General features: G+C 50.7%; 1 protein-coding gene across 4 annotated transcripts; it reads right to left on the bottom strand.

The window, feature by feature from the left end:
- Window positions 1–262: 262 nt before the first annotated feature.
- Window positions 263–24261, bottom strand: KLHL17 (kelch like family member 17). 4 transcript variants are annotated; one of them, XM_062593127.1, is made up of 13 exons: window positions 24187–24261; window positions 12737–12990; window positions 12190–12311; window positions 11519–11740; window positions 10276–10392; window positions 9046–9259; window positions 8795–8939; window positions 7960–8127; window positions 7487–7575; window positions 6383–6456; window positions 4698–4879; window positions 3928–4035; window positions 263–526 (listed from the first exon to the last, which is right to left on the bottom strand). In XM_062593127.1, the coding sequence occupies exons 2-13, from the start codon at window positions 12945–12947 to the stop codon at window positions 502–504; spliced, it is 1677 nt and encodes a 558-aa protein (XP_062449111.1). In that variant the 5' UTR covers window positions 12948–12990; window positions 24187–24261; the 3' UTR covers window positions 263–501. The 4 variants fall into 4 exon arrangements, with proteins under 4 accessions (XP_062449111.1, XP_062449110.1, XP_062449112.1 ...); XM_062593126.1 differs by having other exon boundaries at window positions 263–4035; XM_062593128.1 differs by lacking the exon at window positions 3928–4035.
- Window positions 24262–24542: the final 281 nt, after the last annotated feature.

The following is a 24542-nucleotide window of genomic DNA, read 5'->3' as shown; positions in this document are numbered from 1 at the left end:
AGGGCCAGTCCACTGGGGCCTGACCCAGGCAGACATGGGTCCCTGCTCCACGCAGATGCCCCAAAGCCCAGAGCAGCTGTACCCAGAGAGATGAAACGAACTCAGTGGCTGCTCAGGCACAGACACACAGCAACCCACCATGCACATCTTCTGCCTGGGGGCTCCTTCTCCACTTCCACAGAGAGCAATAAAAAAAACCAGCTACATGCCTTCTTGGGAGCAGAGCCAGGGAAGAGAAAGGAAGGATGCACTGGGCAGGATCAAGGATTCAAGAAAACGTCTTTATTGTACACATTGGCTTGTATTGCTTGTATCCCCTCCCCAATCCCACATAGTGCAAAAATTCAGAGAAACAGAGTTCCACATAAATAAGTCAGATAACTTACAGAGAAATCAAAACGACGACAGTTTGACATGGAGTAGACCAGGTCTGCCTAGCAGCAAGGCCAAGTGAACATCTCCCCCAGGACAGGGCAAGAGCTCCTGCTTACCCTTGCCATCTCACTGCAGACTGACAGCAGGATCCCTGTGTGAAACACGGCAACACACACAGCCAGGAGCCATCACCTGCTTAGGAATGCTCCTCAGCTGGAAACAGCTCACACAGAAAATCGCACAACTGGTATTTTGGGCAAGACACCACTAACTAAAACCAGCTGAGAAACCACAGATCATTGACAGTTCTCTTCCCCTCCTCAGACAGGGTACTACACACACACAGACACACACAGACGCATACCCCTCTCCAAGGCCACTGCCTCAGCAAGGGATTTGCAGCACCAGAAACAGTTTCATCCCTGGGATCTCCTCCCAGGGCAGATGCTGACACCTTGTGTCCACACAGTGTAGTTTGGGGTGCTCTGGACCCCCACAAGCTGCTGGGGATCTATTTCCCCTTTTCTTTCCTTTTTTTCCATTACAGGAAAGCAATAAGCACCTGCATAGTTAGTACATCAGAGCCACAAAAGGATCCCTCCTCCCCAAGCTTCTGCAGAACAGGCTCAGTGGTGGATATTGCTCAGGACCCAACCAGTGGGCAACAGAAGTCACACTGCCTGTTTATGTGCTCCCTCGAGAGGCAGAACAGCATTGCACACCACTTATAAAGTTGTCTAAGATTACAAGTGGGGCCAAGGAGACACAGCACAAATGTGCTCCTCAGCCAGTTACACTGCTCTCCTCCGCTTTTGCCTGCCTGTCACCTCTCTAAGGCAGTAACACTGCTCATGCTGCAGCAGCAGTAGCAGCAGCTGGTAAGAAGTTGAGCCACTGCTCCAAAACCTCATTCCTTGTTTCAGCTCAGTCCTGTTTCTCTCCTCAGCAGTTCCCTTCTGGCCCCTGCACTGCCCCTGCTTATTGCATGGTGCTGCCATCAGCGAGGTGGCTGATCTATGCTCTCCTTATTCCATCCCCTTGCCTTATGCAGAGGCCCCAGTAGAAGCCCCAGCATGTCAGGCCAAGTCCCAGTAGCCAGCACCATTCACTGCTGACAGGTCCATGACTATTAGGCTGATCCTCCTTCCAAGAGGACCCTAGAGCCAGGGGCACCTTGAATATACTGGTTGATACCAATCCAGTAGAAGACTAAAATCCTGGGAAGAAAAGGATGGACATCTCTCAGGCATGCAAGCACACACACGCGCACGCACACACACACACACACACACACACACACAAGAAAAAGAGCAAACCAGTGATTTCATAGTTTTCTGAACCAAGCAGATTTCTGAATTCTGAGTTGTCTGAGTTTTTCTGAACCAAGGAGACCTATTTATGGCAGCCCTATTGCCATGCTTGCCATGTTCACCAAGAGTCATTACAGGGTGTCCTCCACAATATACAGGAATGGGAAAGCCGCTCAGCTGTGACTGTGTCAAAGGCTTGGCAAGTGAGATGGGAACTAAAAGTAGATTTAAAGTCTGTCCTAAAAGCCAAAAAGAAAAGAAATCACCACAGCCTGAAATTCCAGAGTGTGTCTTTGGAGAGAGGCTGGGGAGAAGCAGCCTAGATTTTTTTCAGAATCAGCTGGTAATTTCTGGTATCCAACTTCAGGCACTGTAAGTGGGCTTATAAAACATGATGGGCACCTGTCCAGGAGAAAAAAGATCGCAATAAAAACTCTCTTAAGTTGGGAAGTCCTCATCTCTCCTCCGACTCTTCTTTTGCCTCTCCCCAAAAAAGAGGAGAACAAAGAATCTCTACCCACTTTTAAAAATTTAAGCCAACAAAAACCATCACAAGTGAAATCTAAGCACTGTAAGTAGGAAAGGCGAAGGAGTAAGGGAAAAAGGATAAAGGAATAAATTAGAAAAAGGTTTTCAGTTAATACCATATTTCCAATGCCAAATTTGAACACTGTTGAGGTGACTCATTCCTCTATAATGTAGAGAGCACCTGACAATATCTCTTCGTTCAAGACTCATCCACACACTTTAGGGCATACACGCTAAAAACATATCCAAAGTCACTAACCAAGAGGTTCCATGGCACAAGTGGGTCTAGAACCACAGGTGAGTAATTGTGACTACAATTCTAATTTATCCAATCTTTAGTTAATTAAAGTGGCTGCTTAATTGCCAGGAAGTTGCTAATTGCAAATGGTCCCTTCCATGCTCTTTTCACTGTACATACAGTATCTCACACATGCATGCACTCCCACACATCTGTAGAGAACACCTTCCAGAACATTGTCTCATTGACAATTAAAAAAATAATTGTACCCTTTTGCTGCTTTAAGTGCAGATGGGATTGGGAATACCAGGAAAGCGTAAAAATAAAGGGCTGTCGAGTCAGTAACATTTTCCAAAAATGCATTCAAATAAAAGAGGCAGAAAATAAAGCAAGTAATGCCAGGAAACTCTTCTTGAGGCTGAACTGTTCTTTAAGAACCAAGACCTTTCCATAAGCCCAGAATCTGCTTTGCAGAGAGGGAAACAGCAATCTGGCTGATCTGATCCCAGTCAAACTGTGAACCAGAACTACATGCAGATAGCAGACAGCCGCTGAACCTTGGAGAGCAATGGTGCAAATGCAAATCAGTTCATTCAACCCATCCACCTGTCTGGGCACTCCCCACAGCAGTGGTCAGTTGGGATCTCAGTGAATGAGGTGGGACCAGTCAACTATGGAAACAGAGGGTTCAGGATGTTGCATCCAGCTTTATCTCCATACTTTGCTTCCTCCAGGCCCCATCCCTTAGTTGGGCTTCTTTCATTTGTTTGCTTTAAGGCATCAGTTAGACACCATTGAGAACCATGCAGTGGTCTCAAAGTCTTTAACAGTGAGCAGTAGACTTGGTAAAGAGTTTGGCTACAGTGACATTCATAGGAGCAGTTGTACATTCAGCCATGTCCTTGGGAGGAGAGCTGTCCACCTCGGCCACCCTGCAGGACTCCTGGAAGCCGCTGAGGCTGGCTGTGCTCATATGTGTAGCATTGGCTGGATAATGTTAATCCACGAAGCAACAATGGTGAAGTTTCCCTTCCCCAAAGGAAACAAACACCTTTCGGGTGAGTGGTGAGATGTGTCCAAACGGAGCTGAGAGCACCCCCTTTCCCCATCAGTTGGGAGAAGGGCCCTCATACAGGAAGCGCATTTCTAACCACCGTTGTCGTGCTGAACCGATGTGTGCACCAAGAGCGGGGATGGCCCCCTGGGGCTCACAGGAGTGCTGAGGTTGGAGGCAGCAGTCAGTACCTTTGCTTCCCTCCTACAGTGACTGACTGCCCCGTGAGGCAGGCCACACTGGCCTGGCACTCTGCCAGGCACCCCTGTCCCCTTGAGATAAAGCAGGCCCTGATTCTTTGTCAAAGACTCGTCGAAGACACCGATAGGGTGGGCGAAGAAGGGGGAGGGAAGTTGAGCAGTTCCAGCACAGCCACCCCCACGCTGCTCCGGCGCGTGAACATGCACGAAGCTGCCACCCACTTGTTGGTGCGGGGGTTGTACTTCTCGATGGAGTTCAGGCTGGAGCTCCCATCATTGCCACCCACTGCGTACAGCCACCCGTCCATGGCCACCAGGTCATGGGTGCTCCTAGAATGACCATGTAAAGATTACAGGAATGTGAGGGCCAAATGCAGTGTACGCAAGCCGGAAGGGAGCTCCGCGCCTCAGATGGACTGGCCAGAGTCTGCTACCCCTTAAAAGGATGGATCCCCCTCACAAATGCCCAGTGAAACCGAACTGCCCAGGCTCAAACAACAAGAGTCAGTAGCAGAGCTGCTCAAAATAGAGCTTCAAGTCTTTCTCCTCATCTCTGATACCCCCTTCCACTAGAGAAGCATCACTTCTAAATAACAAGTCCTAGGAGCCTAAAATCCTTGGACTTCCAAGCACAAATCCTCCCTCAGCCAAGAAACATCTACTTGGCCTCAGCCAGCTATACTGCCTTTTCCCATACAGCCACACAGATTGCTGAGGACAAATCCCTCTGAAGACAACGCCTGCTGCAGAACACCCCTAATCCACCCAGCCGGTATGCACATACCAATCCCTTACAGAGCAGCAGGGAGCGCGTGTGCAGGCAGCACAGAGACAGCTAGCTGCAGTACTAGCCAGCCACTGGGGCATGTCTGCACTGTTCTGTTTGCAGTGCCAAAGTAAGGCAAGACTCTCAGTAAGATGGATTCACTATTCCTGACTGCAGCGGCTCAGGCTCCCAGCAGCTCAAGAGAGGTCAGGGCAGAGTTGCTTACCTACGGATATTCATGGGTGCCACGCTCTCCCATGTGTTGGTTTTGGGGTTGTAGCGCTCAACAGAGTTAAGGCAGCTGGTCCCATCATTGCCACCAGCCACATAGAGCATCCCCTCTAGCACAGCCACTCCTGCACTGCTCCGGCGACTTAGCATGTTGGCAATGGGTGTCCAGGTGTTGATCTGGGAAAGAGCATAGTAAGTTTGTGAGCAACACATACAAGTCACTTTCCACTTGCCTCACCAACTGAGTCCTGTGATGCTAAGCCTGCTGTAGGAACTCAGCTCCTTACATACTGGTCTTCCCCCAAAAAGGCTTTTTCAGGGACCCTTGTTCTTTCCCTTCACCTGAAGGGTCAGAGGCATTGGAAAAGTTCTACTTGTAGCAGAGGCAATTAATTGCTAGTGCGTACTAGGGCATCAGCTAAATGATTGCAACATTGCTATCTGGCTTGTCAGACACAAACAGACAGGGGCAATCTGACTATCCAGCTCAGCTGCAGTCAGACCACAGCATCCTGCCTGAGTCAACAGCAAAAGAGTGTTGGTAATAGTAAGCTTTTTCTCATCTCACAGAAAAAAAAAATCTTTTGAGAAGTCACAATGTCATGAGACAACAGAGGGAGGAGAACTTTGCTGCATGGCTTTGTCCCTGCCAAAATACAGGAGTGCACACAAAGTATTGCCAATCACAAATTCCAACAGGACAGGTTTTTCTTCCCACTTCCACATAAGTGCCTTTGAGGCCTGAGAACATGGAATTCTAGGATATCCTCATCTCTGTGGCTCCAGAAGGGATTTAAATTAAACCAAAATCAAAGTTTGCAGGTGAAAAATCTCCCACAGGAAGAACTGCATGCCCAAGAAGAGACCTCTGCTGACAGGCTCAGAAAAGCACAGCTGCAGCTGGCAGACCTGCCATCCCAGGAGCCTAAGTACAGAGACCTCTGCACCAAGCTGCCAGTCACATTACAGCTGAACCCCTGCCCAGTCACAGAGTTGAGCTGTATCTATTTCCAATCTGTACAAGTCATGGCTGTGGCTTTACGGCTAATGCAAAACCTCCAAGACCTCCTCTTTGATCTCTTTGCAGCAACCCAGCCTCCTCTAACAGAGCTCTAAGACCCCAGACCCAGCACACATTCACAGCCCGCTGCAATCACAGCTAACTGCTCTGGATGAATAGGCAGCAGAGGCCTCATCTGCAGGCTCACTGCACAATCAAGAACTGTTCTTCCTAGAGAACTCAAGCTGACCTACACAGAATGGGAATAGAGGGGGCTCTGGTGGTTCAAACAATCTCAGGGCCTGTATGGATGAGTTTTGGTTCATTTTGCTCTGGATTGCACCTACAGCTGCTCTGCTTCTGCAGAAGGGCCAAGGTGACAGCCAATTCCATCTCACAAAGCTGACCTAAGTCACAAAGGAGGCAGGCAGGCCTACGCTGCACAGGCTAGTGTGGGCATGCCTTCTGCTCCACTGCTGCTGCAATATTTTGCTAGGAAGTGGTCCTATCTTAATGCATGGCAGCTGTTTGTTAAGAACATGCATAGCTTCTCTCTCTCATGGTCACGTCATTTCTCCAGCATCCTGGTGTGGCTCTCAGCCTTCTGCAGTACCCTTTCAAGCACCCATCAGAAGGGGAAAGAGAAAAGGGTTAGTAGGCATGCTGTATCTTGCATTTACCTGGGGCTCATACTTTTCTACTGTGGCTAAGTGGGACGAGCTGTCGTATCCTCCAACAGCATAGAGGTTGCCATCTGCAAAGGCAATCACATATACAGTTAGCCATCAAGCACAGCACCAGCACAGCCTCCCACAGGTCTTGCATGGACTCCAAGGTGGTACCAGCTGAACCACAGTACCTTCCATTCCCCAGACAGCCAAGCTGCTCTCAGTATGGCTCCCATAGCTCTCCCTCCCCATTGCAGCACAGAGTATTGCAAAATATTCATTATGCAATTCCTCTGCCATGCTGCAAGGTTTCCAGAGAGCTTGTCCACCTGCTACTTCCTGACTTCCTCATTATGGATGCTGCAAGTGCTGCCCGCCTGAGCAGTGGGTTATTTTTAGCAGGAGAGGCAAAGGAAGGCCAATAAGGGCCATGGCAAGCAGAGGGTGTGACCTGGTGATGAAGGAGAAGGAACCTCTTAAGTCAGCACTGAGAGCTGAAACCAGAGTCTAGTTGGTGCCTCTAGGAGAGGCACCCCAGGGACACCACACAGCATCAACATGGCATGGGCTGGGGGGAACAGTATGCTACCCTGGCATTGCCACAGAGGTCCTGCACCAGATGGGGTAGGGAGTGGTATTTTCATTAACTCCATACCCACACTGGACAATGAAGGGATCATTTCACTTAACGCTGTGATACGCCACATACAGGCAGTTTTGATTCTACACAACTACTTTGATTATTAGCAAAAGGACCTTCTACAACAGAGGAGTAACAGGGTTTTCTCTTCCCTTCCAGGGATGGGATATCATCTACAGCCAGCTCTCTTGCTCCAAGGTAGAAAGAAGCACAAAGGAGCTGAGAGACAGGTGGTGGGTCCCCTGAGGAGTTGCCTCCAAAATGCGATGAAACCTAACTGTTCCAGAGGTTAAGGAGGAAGGTAAGGGCAGGGAGCATGTCAGGACATGGCAGAGGGAAGGCTAGGCTATCCAGACCTGGGCTAGGAAATCTGAGGAGGAAGGGGAAACTGGAGCAGAAAAACTTCAAAAGGCAGCACTAGAAATACAGGAGATGATCAGCACAGAAGTCAGTTAGGTCCTCACGCCATAACCCACCTAGTGTTGCCACACGGACATAGCGTCTCCGGGTGCTCATGGCAGCGATGGATGTCCAAGTGCCTGTCAGAGGGTCATATCGCTCTGCACTGCACCAGGAATGGAAAGAGGAACATACAGGTTGACACTAGCAAAGCCTAGGTCAAAGCCCTTTGACACAGGCTCTCATGGGCAGCTTCCAAGGAAGCTGCTTCAGATAGCAGAAAGAGAGGAAGGAACTGACAAGTGATGTGTTTTATTGTGACAGACAGCTATGAAATATATTTTCCCCCAAAAAAGAAACTTTGCCTAGGCCAAAGATGCTGCTCTGCTATCTGGGATGGGGAAGACAGAGAGCTGGATTGCAATAAATCTGTTCTGGGGCCAGTCCATCTGCCAGGAGTAGGCCTGGCAGCCAGTAGGCCCCAGACACCCAGCACCAAGGACAGTGCACGTAAGAGCAGTGAAGAGCCAGCAGCAAGGCAATCCCCTACCTGTTCAGGCACGAGGCCCCATCATACCCCCCAGCAGCATAGAGAAGCCCGTGAAGTGCTGCTACACCCAAGCAGCTCCTCCTGGTGCCCATGGACACCTCAGGCTGCCAGGAGTTGGTGACAGGGTCATAGGATTCCACTGTGGCCAAGTCAGATGTTCCATCATAACTGCAGGAAGAAAAAGGGAAAATATGTAAAAGCTGGGGAGCCCAGATTGCAGGTGAGCCTGTGAGCAGGTCACAGAGCTCAGGAGCAGACCAAGAGCCAAACCAGCACAGCCTGGCTTGGGTCTCTATCACTGTCCCTCTCCCCTGAGCCCAGCTTCCTCCAAGGCCGGGTACACCAAAAGCACATGCAGAAAGGGGAGACCCCTTAAGTGAGCTTTCCTGTGGATCTGCAGAGAAAGTAGAACTCAGAGGGCTGAGCACACGGGATCAGAGGCGGGCTGGGGATTAGCAGACTCTTTAACAGCCTGCAACATAGGGCTCGGACAAACAGGAGGAAAAGACGGGCGTCTAGGATGTAGCCACCAAAATATATATATATATATATATATATATATATATATATATATCAAAGTGAGCAAACGCATTGCTCTGAACAGCTAGGGCAGGGAAGCAGTTTTCAGCTGCTGCTCCTTCTGCTGTTAGTACCTCAGAGGTGTCTGATCTCTCCATCAAGAGACTGGCCCTGAGTGGGCCAACCTCTTGTTCCTCTTCTGTTGTCCCTCTTTGCTACCAGAGCGGCCCTGTGCCATCTCACCCCTGGTTTTGTTTAAAGGCCTTCGCAGGCAGCTGTGCCAGCTCTCTGCACACAGTTCCCACACCCTCCTTACCCGCCCACAGCATACAGCTTGTTCCCAATGGCAGCAACGCCCACTCTGGCCCTGCGAGTCGACATGGAGGCCACCATATGCCACCGGTCCGTCCGCGTGTCATAAGCCTCACAGTCCCCGTGGATGGCAAATAGGCTCCCCCCACCTGCACATGGGACAGCAAACAGAGCAAACGACAATCAAGAGGCCCTGGGAAGCACTGTGCATGCGAGTGAGTGGAGGGGACTGTCCTCTCCCCAGCAGTGTCTTACCTACAGCAAAGAGAACGGTGCTGGCCCCCTCACAGCGCCGTGGCCTTGTCCTGCTGTTGCTAAGGACCCCTCTCTGCTCTGGCATGAGGTGATACTTGAGGGCTTCAATCAACAGATCCTTGCACTCCGAGTGGTGCCGCACCAGCAATTCTGTGTCCACATTGCTCATGAGGAAGTCCCGGCTCAGCAAGGGCAGTCGCACACACTTCATGAGCTGAGGGGAGAGGAGCCATGCCCCATCAGCAGGGCAGAAAAGGTTCTGCACAGCGCAGGCCCTGCATCTCCCAACAGGCCCTGGGGACCCTATGGAGGCTGACTCCGTCTGAAGATGTCATCCTGCTTGCTTGGCAGGACAGGCAGCTGATGGCAAAGGGCACAAAAGTACATCCAACAACTCAGCCTGGCTCCTGCAGAGCCAGGAGCCCTCAGCCTGGCAGTAATGTATCTTACTGCCACCTCCAGATTCTGCCTGACCCTCTGCTGGTGCCCACATCCTCTTCTAGCACTTACATTACTATCTCAACAACAGCTCAGCTTCCCAGCTTTGGCTACCAACAGTGCTCACTGGGGGCAGCATGCACCCAGACACCAGCCTTCTCTACCCTGTAGGACTCATGCCCCACATTGCCTGCATGACTCACAGGAGGGATGTTTGAGTGCACACAACCAGCAAACGTGGTGACAGAGCTCTCTAGGGTTGGGCTCTGGGGTAACTGGAAGCTCACAGGGAAACACTGGACAGAGTTTACCTCATCCTACCCTATCTCAGTCCCAGCCTTTTGGGGGACACCATACAACGCTTCCTTGCAGTGCTCCGGCCCTCTGCCTGTAAGGAGGCATGAGAGCAAAGAGATCCAGTGAACAGGGTGCCCGTCCCTAGGTTTCTGCTGGGCGCTGGCAGGCTCAAAGGCAGTGTGCCCCTTGCTGTCCACATCCTCCCCGAGAAATCTCAGGGAGGGTAACAGCTCTACGTGCCTGAGCTGCCAAAGGTCAGACAGGCTGTCCCTGTTGGACTTGTCTCTAGTTTGGACTTCACCTTGGACACTGTGGAGAACTGAACTCTCTCATCAATGCCCCCACTTACAATTGGACTAGATACGACAGCAGGGACCAGCTGTCCCTTCCTCTGGCCACAGTGCAGCTTCATCCAGCCCTCTATGCACCCAGGCCAGACACTCGGAGCTGGTGGGGTGGAACCAGGTCACCTTCCCTCTTCCCCAGCAGGCTTACCCTGGGGACATGCTGTCTTCTGCTGTCCACATCATGCTTGACCCAGCTGAGCACAGCCCGATACACCTCCTCTTCTGATGGCACATTGAGGCTATCACTAGAAATGAGGTCCAGCACCTGTAGAGGGAGATAGAAAGGACAAATGTCATCTGAGTCGCTGCAGTTTGGGAGCAAAGGACACATTCACATACACCTGAGTAACTGGCCCAACAGAACAGCACTGGTAGAGGTAGGAGTAAAGTGTAAGCCACCTTCTGTAAAGACTGTTGGCTGAGGGCTGTACAGCTCTTCTCTATCACTGGACACAAAAGGAGCCAAGGGGCAGTTGGGTCCCCTGTACTAGGCAGGAACAGTTGTGCTTCTCCTCTCCTGACAGCATCAGTAATGGATACAGCTCTGCCCTGGGTTGTCACTCTTGGTTCACTCCCCTGATTCTTTGTGAGAAGCTGCTGCAATGCTGACACTTCCAATAAACATCAGTGAGAGTAGGCAGGTGACTAGGTTTACATGCTAGCATCTCACTTCAATATTTCATGGGATGGAACTAGAGGCCTAGGCTGTTCCCAGGATATTGAATTTGCCTGAAGAGGACAGCAGTGATGGAACAGGTGAGGACACGTACCCACTTTTCTCTGCCACACACCCCCCTGCCCCAAGAAAGGATGAGGGGAAGTGTCTGTATCCTGGTGAGGGACCATACAGAGCTCAGTGATGCAGAGTATGGGATGGGCAGATAGGAGTGCTGACTGCCCAGGCTGTAGCACATCTCCTGCAGGCAGCATTGAGCCAGGGGCCATATTGGCACCACATGAAGAGCAGTAGGAAACATTAGCTGAGCTCTGAACATCACAGCTACATGCCTAGGGCAGCCAAGCCTGCCTGCAGAACAGTGGTGAACCTGCCGGCTGTCTGGCAGCTTGCTCCTTAGACTGTCTTCCCAAGGAAAGGGCAGTATACTCAGAACTCACGTGGCAGGCACCAGTGACTGCAACAATTCCCCCCGCTACACTCCCATCCCTATTACACAGGGAATTAAGCTCTCTGCCTGACAGCATATTCCCCATATTGTCTCCCAGTGAAATAGAGGGGACAAAAACCACAGCATTCAGGTACAGTCTTCCTGCTAAACTCTGTACCCTCACAGCAGGTTCCTGGGGCTCTTGACACACAGCCTGCACCTTCCAGGACAGAGCAAAACAGCCTTGCCAAGGCCAGACCTTTGCACTCCCATCAGGTGCCTTACCTGTTTGAGAGGCAGCAACATGAACTCCTCTGTCTTGGACACCTCCACGAAGTGTTGGAGGACATACTTGTGCGCAGACTTGAGGAGGTCACTGCAGGAGTGTGTGTCAGCAAAACCCCGGATGCCTAGGCAGTTGGATGGGTCAAGCTGGCTGAGTAGGAACTTGCAGCAAGCATCCCGCACACCATTGAGCTGAAGCAGGCTGGCAGCAGGAAGGAGAGTCTGGCAGTGGAAAAGTACAGGGAAAAGGGGAATTTCCAGAACAAAAAACACCACTTTCAACGTGGTCCCACTGCAAGTCAACAGCAGACCAGGCTTACTGAGCACCTTCATGCAAACAAGCACATAAAGGACAAAACACTCTTTGCTTCCAACAGGACTAAGCTTAAGAAGAGGTAGAAGAGACACATAAGGCCAGGAAAACAGCAGAACTGCAGATGCCCAGGACTAGACTCAGCCATCACAGAGTGCTTGGAGCAGCTGTTCCCAACCACAGCAGTTGCAGAAGCCACATCCCTGGACTTGGGAAAATAGATAAACTCTCTGACTGCTGCTAAATACATGTGTCATCACAGAATGACAGAGGAAAGTCTGAAGCAGAGAGAGCACCCAAAGGAGGAGTCTTGTACAGAACGGCTTTGTGGAGAAGAGAGATTTGGGAGGGCTCCTACCTGCACATTCCCCTCGCCCACCACAATCTCGGCTGTGTAAGCGTATTGCACCAACTGCTCCAAAGCCTGTGGGTCAATATCGTGTAGCGTCACATGGGTCTGGCGGCTCTCACTCATCTCATCTGGGGCAACACAGATACAAGACATGAATGAAGCTTCACAGCAGGATTGCTCACCCGCAGGAAGCCTTGGCTGTGCATAGAACCGGCCACATCCTCCTCCACGGCCCAGCATTACAGCCAAGGAAGGTCTCCCACCTACGCCTCAGCAAGGTGCAGCAGCAGTATACTCTAGGGAACGGTGTCCATGTCTGCAGGATGGACATCAAGATACCTGTGCAGGGAGTTACGAGCAAAGGGATTCATGGAAAGGACTCAAATGAGGAATGTTATTACACTTGCCCACAGAGATGATAGACAGGCAAAATACTTCCATAGGATAGGGCAGTGGGAATAGGGAGCAGGAGAGAAAGGGAAGAGGTTTGCAGGGAAGAGAGGGTTTAGGAGTGGGAAGACCCTGGCCACGGGGAAGAGAGGACACTACTTGCTTGTGAACATGGCGTGGAAGTACGGGCTGCAGGACGCCAGCACCACCTTGTGGGCCTTGATCTCCTTGGTACCCACATGGAGCACGATGTCGCAGAGCAGCCCCCGCTGCCGCATGCGGTTCATGCACACAAAGGCATCATGATAGTGCCGCTTGGAGTTGTGGGAAATGCTGTGACCATCACGGTTGAGGAGCTGCACGCCACCTTCCATGGCCACGGGTGGGCAGGCAGTGGGCTCTCCCTTCTCGGCGTCACTGATGTGGAGGAAAAACAAAGCATTAACCACACAGGAATAGGTCCAGCTCAAGACTCTTCCCAGGGTCCCAAGTATGTTTGCCACTGCTTAAAGCCCCTGAACAAGAATAACGTCTCTCTTACAGACCCCTGCCAGGGAAATATCATCCTGCTCATAACCTAGCAATGGCTTTGGGGAGGGAACAGTCCCTGGAGGAACATGAGTGTCACAAAGCGATGCTGAGGCTCTTCACTAGTTTGTGTCTAGTGCTGACATTGCTTCCCAGCTCTGTTTATCTCTAGATCAACACCCCCCTGACTTCAGAAGGTTAGAGAACACTCATTGCTGTAAAACATACATGCCTACAGTGTTTTCCCTTGAAGTTGCACTTTCCCCAAATCAGCCTAACATTGTGCATATCCATGCAACATCAGCAGAAGCACTGTTCTTGGCAGGATCACCAAGGCATGCCAGACATGCATCGACCAAACACAGCTTAAATGAACCACTAGAGACAGCAAATATGACAATCCTCATTAGCCTAAACAGTAAATAACTGGGGAACCCCATATTCTAACCTGCAAGACTGATGTTACAGACTACATTTTTTCAAGTGTTGGTTGTTCCCTTCTAGCTCCCAGAAGATGCTATAAGATTTTTTAATGCACCTGCCTTCTAAGATTTAGGCCAGAGAGCTGCTGCCTTTCCTGCACCCACACAATCTAGGAGGCTGAGTCAGAGGGCAAAGGCAACCATAGCAGACCTGGACAGCCCCCGTTCAGAATTCTGCAGACTTGGGGTTCAACTCTGGCCTCTTTGCTAGTAAAGGCTGGGAATTCTCAGGCGGTCAGTTAGAAAACAGAGGACACACACTTTAACATCCTGATCTTCACTCCCCTCCTGTGTTCTCTAACCAGGCATGTCCAGCCTCACCCAAAACCCAAAGTTTCTCCAAACAGTTCTGCTCCAGCTTTGCAGGCTCCCACTCCTGCACTAGCCTAATAGGCAGTCTGGGCAAAGCAGAGATCTATATCTTCTTGGAATCAGCTCCAGCTGAGACGCTGGCTGCCCTTTTGAGAGATAACTTTGAATTTCAGGTGGTTTTTGCTTGACAGAACTAACATGAGGGGCACACAACAGAGGACAGAGGAACACTGAGTGGGTAGCTGGGACCTAGTGCAGAATTCAGTCTGCATACATGCACACAAACACGCACAGCTGAACGCAGTGGGACAGTCCTTCCACACAGCAGAGTCCAGGGAGGGGAACCGGAGCATAAACTGGACTAGTTCATAGCAAAAAATAGATTGCTTGAATAAGGTACAAGGGCATTTGTTCGGCAAAGTTGTTTTCACTTCCCAGGCTTTGTGCATCTAAGCCGCTCACTGTGTTTTGAAAGGCATTTGACAGTCTCCCTGCTAGCAGCACCCAAAGGAAAGGTGGGGGAGTGAAGAGAAAATGAGTGAGCAGCAGGAGGAAAAAGGGAGACGGAGCAGGGAAAAAAAAAAAAAACAGTAGCTTAAAGAAAAAAAGAGTCAGTGTGCTGCACTTGAAGCACCTGCCCCCGCATCCCTGCGGCAAGAGAATCCCCTCAGCCTCCGCGTTCCTCACAACCCGACACGCCGCCAGCCGTGCTGAGCCTAAAAATAGAAACCCACCGTGTCGAGCCTGCTCAGCACGAATTCAGCCATCTATTCATTTTTAAATCACATAGTAGAGTCTGGGGAAGGAAGGAAGATGAATAAACATCTTTCCTAAACAGGAGAGAAGCCTGCCATGCCCTCTTCTACTTGCATCAGCAAGCATAATATGAGATTTCTCATCTCACCGTCTGTGGGGAAAACTCACGGGCACATGACAAAAGCAAAGGCTGTTGACACTTTCCAGCAGTGGGGGACCACTGTGCCCTCAAAAACAAGGACGATCCCAGGAGTTAACTGGTCTTCTCCCATATCCCTCAGCTGAGCTTTTCAAAAAGCTGCAACATTTATAGGACACTCTAGGCACATTAATTAACATCTGCAGACAGCATCATGTGAGAGATGCCTGCATGAAGGCAGTGTATAGTTATTAGCATCTCTACCTGGGCTCAAGAGCTCATTTCCCAGGCCCAGCTTAGTGCCTGAGAATGGACTCTGCTTACACGCCTTTATTCCCATCCCTAGCTGCAAGCCTGAGGGTTTTCCTGTCCTGCTTGAGCTGGCTTACCTTTTTAATATGCTACTGGGTATACTTCTCCCCATCAGTATTTTAGTCATGCCAGAGCTCTAATTGAGAGTACTCCCATAGTCCCTCCTGAGCATTGCTAGCAAGCGATGGGAGCTCCAGGCTCAGCAGCAGTGGGAGGACACAAATGGGATGATGCAGGACAAGATAGGTAAGTAGGGAGACGATGGGATTTTTCCTCGCTGTGCTCACAGAGACTTGTGATAAAAGATTCGCCTCCCCAGCCAGGCCAGTGGATACCACACAACTCCTCAGCCCTGGCAGTTAGGAGAAAGACATGGAGGGTACAGGAAACTGAAGGTTACTGTGATGCCAATGCATCAGCTACAGCAATTAAGCACATTTCCAAAGAGGGTCGGGAGTCCTGGGCTCTCTTCCCAGCCCTTCCACTGAGTCACTGCACAGCTTTGGGCAAGTACAAATAAATGCAGACTGACAACGATGACATCTTTCCTTGCAATGAGCCCTTCAGCCAAGAGGTAGAGAGGCCAGCCATTCTTTACCCCCTTCTCCACACTCCCACCCAGCAAGGGAAAGCGGAGCCGCAGAACAGCTCGACTGAAACATCCCCAGTGCCCAGCACCCTGAGCCACCCAGCCGTGTCACTCCTGCTTCCTCGGCAGTGGCCGAGCAGGGAGTGAGGCCAAAGGCAGATGTCGTTCCAACCACTGCACTGGTTCCCAAGAGCGTTCCCACATCAAGGGACAGTCCTTCCCTTTCCTGTACGCTCCTCCCTTAGGATTTAGACAGGGAAGCCCAGTTCCTACAAAGCCTTCCTCCCTCCCCGTAGGCCACACACATCAGCACTCACAGACATGACTAAGAGTGAGAAACCCAGAGGAGCCTTACTATGCCAGACAACCAGGCCCTCCAGCAAGCAGCCCTTCTAGGAGCACTGCTCAAGGATCAGCAATCACATTTAGACAGACAGAGAAATACAAACCATGACTCTCTCACGTGATCACAGCTCCAGGCTCTGAAGAGCTACTACAGCAAGCACCCTCTCCGCTGGCAGCTGATTCCCCTGCTCCTCTCCCAGCAGGTGCGTCCTACAGCTCGGTGGGTGCAGAGGGGGCCTTGAAGCAGCTCCCCAGGCACATCCAGCACACACTATTCTGCCTTACCCACAGCACCACTAGAAAAATCTACAGTGTGGGCACCATGCAATATCCACCCATCACAAGCATAAGAAAAGACAGGCATCCAACTCTACCATTTTCCTGGTGACCCAGATGGCTTCTCTTGTCACTGCTGAGTTTATGTTTCCACCCTGCCAGTAGGACACTTCTCCCCTGCCACAGCTGACCTGACCCACAGGCAGACAGCCTGAAACAACTTTATTTGATGTTTGTTTGCTACACCCATGCCATGGCTTTGGCAGTCCCTCCCCTGCAGAGCTCACCCATCCACTAGTCACCTTGGGAAAAAATCACCTTCCCAAAAGACAGTGAGGACTGGCATGGGTCTGGCCTGAGGCTCACAGCAGGTACAGCTCCTTCAGTCCCACTTCTCAGTCCTCCTTCCTCACACCACACACACTCACTCTACCAGCTCTGAATTAACTTGCTCCCACTAGAGTTTTTCGGCCTTAACTGGTCAGAATATAATCAGTCAGAAAAAAGGGAAAACACACTCGACTGCTGCTTGTACTGATCCCACTGCCTGAATTCTCAGCCTCACTGGCAGGACTAAATATTCCTCATTTCCTTGTGAAACTTCATTCCCAGGAAATGAACATCTACAAGCCCTGCTCAGATTAATTAATTAATGGGGAAAAGTGCCTGGACCACAGGAGACAGTAAAGCAGTGTCCAAAGCTCCCGTGGGGGGAAGTAAGTACAAGCCCGTTTTTGTGGAGCATGCAGCAGTGTGAATGCGCGTTACGCATCAGCTATAATGGATGCAGTGGCTGACTTATAATAATTCTTAGGTTATGACAAAAAAAAAGAAGGCGTTTGTTTGGCTGCTATGCGACAGAGCATGGCCATGCATAACAGCTCTGTTAATTAATGCAAATGATCCCTGCCCAAAGGGAGGTCTGTTCTCTTTGCACAAAAAAACATATTTTGCCGAGAGTGAAAGGAAATGCTCTGAGCAATAAACAAAGAACAGAGGATCCTCCAGGGAAAGGTTCAGAGCTTGCCCTTTCCCCAGGAAGACCTTGGAGAATGGCTTTTTGTTGACAGTCCTGGATGGAGATTTTGTGCCCACCAGACTTGGAGACCACAATGACACATCCTGTGCAGCTGGCCAGATGTTGGGGGACAGTCCCTGCTGTGGAGAAGGTGGCATTCCCTACTCCAAGACATGACATACAGTCATTCGTTAAATCCATTGCTTCCTTGTGTGCCTCTTTTCTGGCAGATCAGCTATATAGCTATGTTTTCAGGGCAGTGCTGCATCTCCTGCAGAGGATTTGGAATTAGACCTTTAGCTTAACCCCAAGTCCTTTTTGTAACCCACCTATGCAAACCTGTCCTATGGCACAGCAACAGCATGGACCTGACATCTCAGGGGAAGGGAGCTTGACAGTGGACTCACAGGCAGGAATCAGCACTTCCAAGTGCATTTCCATCTCCCCTACAGCAGAAACCAGAATTCTTATTTTTAACCCCTCAGAGGTGTCAGAGGCCATTTCCTAGTCCGCAGCCTCCTGCAATTCAGTGTTCCCCTGAAGAACTGAAATACACACTATGCATTAAAGCTCAGGGAACGGTTAGACTAAGGAGACACAGCCAAACCCCCGCCTAGCTGTGTGTGTGCGTGTGTGCACAACCACAGGCAGCTTCTTTTCTCTTTGGAGCAGCGCTGGGGACAAGACGTGCTCCCGTGTTCCTGGGGACCATCCCTTCCATTCAATACACCAAGAGCTGTCCTGCCAGTAACAACAGGTGCTGTTGGGCTGTTGCAAAGCAAGGCCACTAATACACCATATACCAACATCCAGAGATCCAACCAATAACACTGCAGACCTGCAACTTTTCACCTTCCTTTTTGCTTTTGAGGAGGTCACATTAACTCGTGTTAATAGCACTGGGGCTAAAAAAGAATAGCACCAGGCTGAGCTATCCCTTTTTGCTGAATCCTGTTCACTGCCCTGAAGCCTTCACCTAAGGGGAAACTATTAAGCTACCAAATGACTTACAGTATTTTTGCATCAGTAACCCTCTTGCAGTAGGCATTTCTAAGACACCAAAGCTGTTTCACAAGCTACAACAGACATACAGCACCTCTCCTTACACCTTAAGCTTGGGATATCCTGAATTCTTACTTCTTTCAAAGGGTCTGGCACTGGCTATTACAAAATATATTGCATTCCTATCTTTCCCACTCCCTTCCACACAATAAACACAATTGAACAGGATTGGAAGTTATACAGTGCTATATACCCAGGGCTCAGATGCAAAGCAGACATTAAATCTAAATTGTCCATGCCAGGGCCTGTCTTGCTAATGTTACTGATACAGACAGAAAATTTTACCCTTTTAATACCACATTTTGGACTTCAGTTCCTTCTCAACCACTGTAACACTTTACCTGCATCCAGGTAAATTCAAACAGACATTGTTGGTATGCATTAGCTCATACTCAGTCTTTATACAAAGATAATCATGCATTCAGTCTAGAAGAGCAAAAGCAAGTACATGAGAGGAAGCAAAGGGACCTACTAGACTAGGATCCCTCCTGGGAGATTACAAATACTACTCCCTTGCTTGCTACACAGCCAGCTGCACATCCTCCAAAGTATGCCCTGTGCTGCAAGAGGCCTTTGATTTCTTCTGCTCATCACAGCTAGATGCAAGGCAACACAGTCAAGCAGCACGATGGGAAAGCAAGTGAACAAGCTGCTTGAACCTGCAGATCCAGTCACTGCCACTGCATCTACAGAGCAGCAAGGAGAGTAAATATTGACTCAAAATGACTTTAATGTGGCCTGAGGCAAAAGGAGCTGGCATTCCTGGCACCAGCTCTGCCTTCATAGGTGTCAGGAGGGACAGTAGGATTGGAAGTTGGCAGCCTCAGACAGCCAAGGTTGAAGACTTGGCCACCTAGCACCCTCCACCAGCTCCTGATGAGTATGGTAGAGGACATGAGTACATCAAGAACACAATCCTAGAGAGCTGCAAGGACAGATGCCCATTATGAGCACGCATCTGAACCTCAGGTACTCCATCCATGCTCCTCCCATCTCATTTCTACCCCAAGGACCTGCACAGCCCCCACTAAAGGATTAGCTGCAGCACCTGGTGCCCACATTCCCCTTGATCACAAGTCTATCTTCCATTCCCCAAAGCCCCATGCTGTGGATAGGTGGGCATGGCTAGAGCCATGCCTGCCAATCAGTGAGATTAATCCACTCTCAACTAGCTCTCAAAGCAGCACAGAGCACCACAGACAGACCTGAGTCTGCAAGGCTGAAAAACCCCAGCTCTCAGGAGGGTTTGGGATCCTTTTTCTTTCTTTCTTTTTTTTTTTTAATGAATTAGGCATAACTGACACGCACTGAATCCTCCTGTCTAGACATCTGCAGAGAAGTGACAAGCTGCCAGGGAGGATGTGGAGCCTTGGCAAGGGGTTGGGGAGGACAGGGGGAAACTGCACACAATTGCCAGCTCTATAGAACACAGACAGTGCTGACTTCAGGCAAGGAAGAACATTCAGCACATTGATCTAGTCAGTGTCTTTCAGCAACTCGGTGAGTTGTAATCAATAGGTTCCGGAGCATACAGAAGGCTGGAGGTCTTTTATCATTAAAGCCTGTCTCCCCATTACTCCTGGGGAGTTTTGTTTGGAAACTCAGCATGATGTGGCTTTCATTTACTCCAGCTCATGTTCAGAAGTGCCTTTGATCAGAGAGGATGGAGTGCAAGGCAGAACCTCAACGTCTGCACCTGGACATTCCCATACTTGAAGGGACTCCCCTTGAAGAGATAAAGGGCTCTAGCCCGGCCGGCTTAGTGCCAACCTTGTTACGGACACCTTCAAACTCAGCTTTCACCTTCAGTGTTTTGCACACAGGAGACCAGAGCAGCTCCAAGCAGGATTGCATGCCTGGTGGATTTAGAGGTGTCTGTGCTAACATTTGGGTCATATTACATAATTGGTTGTAAAGGTCAGTACCTGCAGAGGTTTGAGACTGCTGAATTCCCAGGCGGTAAAGAGGCCTTGAGATACTCAGTAAAATGTGCAAGTCTCCAGCAGCATCAGGATCAGACAGCATTTCCTACAGCTCAACACACAGTACACCAAAATCAAATCAAAAGGAGCCCTTTGTCTCTACAAGAGACATAGGTTACATCTTAGCTCCTCCCTCCCAATGTCCCCCAGCAGACACTGGAGACAAGACACTGTCATGTGCAGTGCTACTTTACGGCACAGGCAGCGTCAAGCCTCTACAGTAGGCAAGCATCAAGTCTCCTCTGCAGTCAGTAAAGAGCGATAGTTTGCAGTTTCAGCTGTACTGTCCACCACTGTGGGAGTCCTGACCTCCCTCTAACCTCCTCTGTGACAGACATCTCCACCCTCAATTCATTTTTCAGACAGGTAAACAGAGAAAAGACCAGAATGCTCAAGTCACTTGAAAGTAGCTCATATCAGAGGAACTCAATATTCCTGGCCCCCAGACTTGCTAAGAAGCCACAAAATCCTTTGTCAGCAGCAGCTGAAACAGGGATTGCGCATTTTACTTGCTGGCTGTGCAGCAGGATGGTTTCTTGCAATAGGTGGCAGTGGACCAGTACAGAATGGGTCGTTACCACACAGCAATGCCCTGACATCAGAAGAGAGTGATGAATATGCTGAGACTTCACATGACTTATCACTCAGCTTCTAAAGAGAAAGGTGCCTATATGAAGTAAGGCAATGTGGCCTAGTGGCTATAGTAGTAGAGTAGAAAAAAAAATAAAGAAAGAAAAAAGAAAAAGCACTCTGGTCTCCTGGCTGCTGTCAACGCTCTGTAAAGCGCTGCTTATGAATAACTGTATGAAAGAGGAGGTCATGATCCTGAGAGCTCTCTAGAGCCCTCTTTTCCCTGCCACTCAGAAGCAAGAGAGATCTACAGGTCCTCAGCCTCTGCTTATTTCCTAGGAGAAAATGGAAGCAATGCACAAGGGCCTGCTGAGCTTTCAGAGCCTGTCTTCTCTCTGCTACTGTGCTCCGCTCAGAGCTGAGGCTCTGTTCGCACAGTGCTTCCTCCCAGGCAGCCTTTTGTGAGAGAGGACATTCAGCCTAAAACAGAACCATAGAGTGATGAAAGGAACCTGGGAATGCAGGAAAACAGAACAAAGCTACGCAAGGAGAACAGCCAGCACTGGGTTCCCAGTGAGCCTGTGACATGAAGCCACATCTCATATTGAACCATACCTGGCCAGAGGCCAAATCTCTTCACCCAAGCCACTCCAAAACCAGAAAACCTTTACCCAGGACACTGTAACAGACAATCCATCATGGAAACCTTCTGTGAGTCCTGGATCATTTACCACAAACTGCATTGAGCTTTCACACCTTCATGGGCAGGGCAAGGGTTCAATACCATTTCCTGGCCAAAGGAGGGAGGCTGGTGCAAACAGATGCCTCTGTACTCTCTGCAGTAAGTTATATACATTCCCTCACCATGCACAGCTAAAGTCCACTGAAGGTAAAGGCCAAGTTCACCCAGCTATACCCTGTGCTAAGTGGATATTGTCTTCTGCACGGCAAAGGAGAGTGCAGGAGTTCGGCCCAGTCCAAACAGAGGTGACATGCTGGACTGTAGTCACCAGCTGCATGCTGACCTCATCCCTTTAGCAGAGACTACATGGCCCACAGCACATTTACAGACAGCTTACAAAGCCTCCTACCAGTGTAAATCATCATAGGGGTTGGCAATGCAGACATACAAGACCATGTAAGCACATCTGCATTCCCTCTTCTGATAAGCTCAGTGCATCACTTTGTGGAGTGATGGAGCTTATTTTCAAGCCAGGAAACAATTAAGAGAGTCCTCTCATGTTCTCCTGCAAGCTGCAAGGGCCACAAGGGTCCTGACCCTGGGAATTTTAGCTGATGAAGCTCGACACCCGTCCATGAGGACCCACGTCCTTTACAAAAGGCAGCAGGACTTGCAGCCAGTTTTAACAGGCCAAATGGAAAGGGGGAACTCTGATTGATCAAGACCTGCTTACCTAAAGGTTGGACACCAAGGACCTGAAACAACACAGAACCAGCACTGAGACTTCAGTGTGGCTGCTCCACTTCTGAGTTGCTAAGCCTGAACATCAAACACCTGAACACCAAGCATCTGAACACTAAAGCAAGGCCTGAACCCAGTAGATCTCCCCAGCAGATCTCCAGCATTCAGAGTAGGCCTGCCTTAATTTCCATGTGCCATTTCAAATTGACTCTGATGAGAGCAGGGGTGGATGGCCAGCAGATGGACTAGTACTGCAAAGAGGTTTAACTGCCATCCTCACTAAGCCAGCCTTAACTGGTAGGAAGTATCAGAGACCATCCTTGCTACTCCAGATGCTACAGAGCAAGCCCATTTAGATTCCACACTATCAAGCCAAGAGAGTGGACCACTATTACCCTCACCTACCTGACCTGGTCTGAATTAGATACTATTTGCTCAAATCCATGAATCACTCAGTTTTCAGGAAGGAAACTCAGATGTTTACACCTATGGTCCCTAAGAGTCTCAGTCACTGCTGTGGTCCCTAAGAGTCTCAGTCATTGCTGTGCTGAACAAGGTATCTCCACTGGGTTTTCATGGATCAAGAGAAAAACTTTGTGTGCAGAGTGGAGATATCCCACAGAGGTGACTCTTTGATACACAGGCATCACAAGTCTATTGCAAGGTCCTTATTCCTCTCCTGATGCTTACACACAGGTCACGTCTCATGACCATCAGTCCTGAAAACAGAAGATAGTTCTTTCAGGCTTATTTCAGCTGTGCCCCATCATAGGACACATCAAAGTCACCTGCCTCAGTCTAGTGTGCTTGGAGACTGTCAGAATTGAAAGCATATGTAAAACTACATGCTGCCAAATCACTGCTGAACTAACCTCTTTCCTCACGGTCTCCAGCAATGGCAAATGCCCCAGACGGCTTTCATTGGACAGCTGCCATTTAAGGTAATAGAGAGCTGGCTTACCTTACAAAGAGACCCCATAAAACCAAGGCCACCGTTTCTGCACTCCCTAACTTGGCACAAACCTCTTGTCCATCAGTGGAGATGTACCCACTCTCAAAGAGCAGGGCAGCCCCCTGCATTCCTTCCTTGCTGTAGCGGAGAAGAGATCCCCGGGCTGACGCTCCTTGGAGTGGGAGGTGTTTACTTAGCCAAAAAAGCAAAGCCAGATGCTTGCCTTGGCCTCGTGCTCCTGAAGACCACCTCCACAGCTGGACAGCCTGTAACTAGAGGCATGCTCTCTGTGCTAATGGTCACTGCAGAAGCCAAGAAAGCCTCCTCAGAGTGACCAGAAAAGTCGAGGTAACGTTTCTCCCTTTGCCCTTCAACTCCCACACAGCAGACAATGCCAAATAGCTTGTTTGCTTCCACCGAGGTTTAGCAGAAACGCAGCTCCATACAGCGAGAGAACCTCCACAGAGCTACGCCCCGGGATCTCGCAGAGCGCTAAGCTGCAGCTTTTTCGTTAACGAGAGGGATCGCTCCATGACTTGGCAGAGGCTGGGGAAAGGGAACATGCCTAGAACAGAAATGCTGACAGCTCCAGCTACAGAGCGCTGCTGAGACACGAGAAACAGACAGCAGAGGCAGCTGTTTAAAAGCAAGCTCAGTTGTTTTCAAGACCTACTGCATCCTCGCCGACACGCACACTTGTCCGCGGGGGGCGGCAGCGCTGCTGCCGAGCGGCAGGCAAACCCCCCCCCCCCCCGGGGCGCAGCCCCGCTCCCGACCCGCCGCCGCCGGCTCGCCGCACCGACCCGCCGCCGGGGCCCGGCCCGGCCCGGCCGCAGGCGGCGGCGGCGCCGCGCCCGGGGTACTCACGGCTCGGCGATGCTGCGGGCGCCGCTGCGCTGCCGCTGCCGCTGCCGCTGGCGCTGCCGCCGGAGCCGGAGCCGGCGGCCCCGGCCAGGGCTGCGCCGGGGGCGGGCAGGCGCGCGGCTCCTCCCCGGGGCCGGGGCCGGGGCCGGGGCGCCGAGGGCTGTGGCGGCGCTGCCGGCGGCGGCGGCTTCCTGCCTCACCCGGAATAACCCCGCCGCCGCCGCCGCCGCCGCGCCGCTCCGCCCCGGCGGGGCGCGGCGCAGCGCGGCGCAGCGCAGCGCGGGAGGCGGCCAGCTGCGGCCGCGCGGGGCCCGGGCCCGACCGCCGCGGGGCGCGGGGCCGCGGGGCTGCGCGGGCCG

This window comes from Rhea pennata, chromosome 22, assembly GCF_028389875.1.
Source record: "Rhea pennata isolate bPtePen1 chromosome 22, bPtePen1.pri, whole genome shotgun sequence".
NCBI classification, from domain to species: Eukaryota; Metazoa; Chordata; class Aves; order Rheiformes; family Rheidae; genus Rhea; species Rhea pennata.
This window is presented reverse-complemented; position numbering and strand designations above follow the sequence as displayed.

Coding starts and splice junctions, on each gene's coding strand:
- KLHL17 (XM_062593126.1), bottom strand. CDS start 12,947: ATGGAAGGTGGCGTGCAGCTCCTCAACCGTGATGGTCACAGCATTTCC. Junction 11,741..12,189: donor TGGGCGAGGGGAATGTGCAG/GTAGGAGCCCTC, acceptor TTCCACTGCCAG/ACTCTCCTTCCTGCTGCCAG. Junction 9,260..10,275: donor GAAGACAGCATGTCCCCAGG/GTAAGCCTGCTG, acceptor CTCTCCCCTCAG/CTCATGAAGTGTGTGCGACT.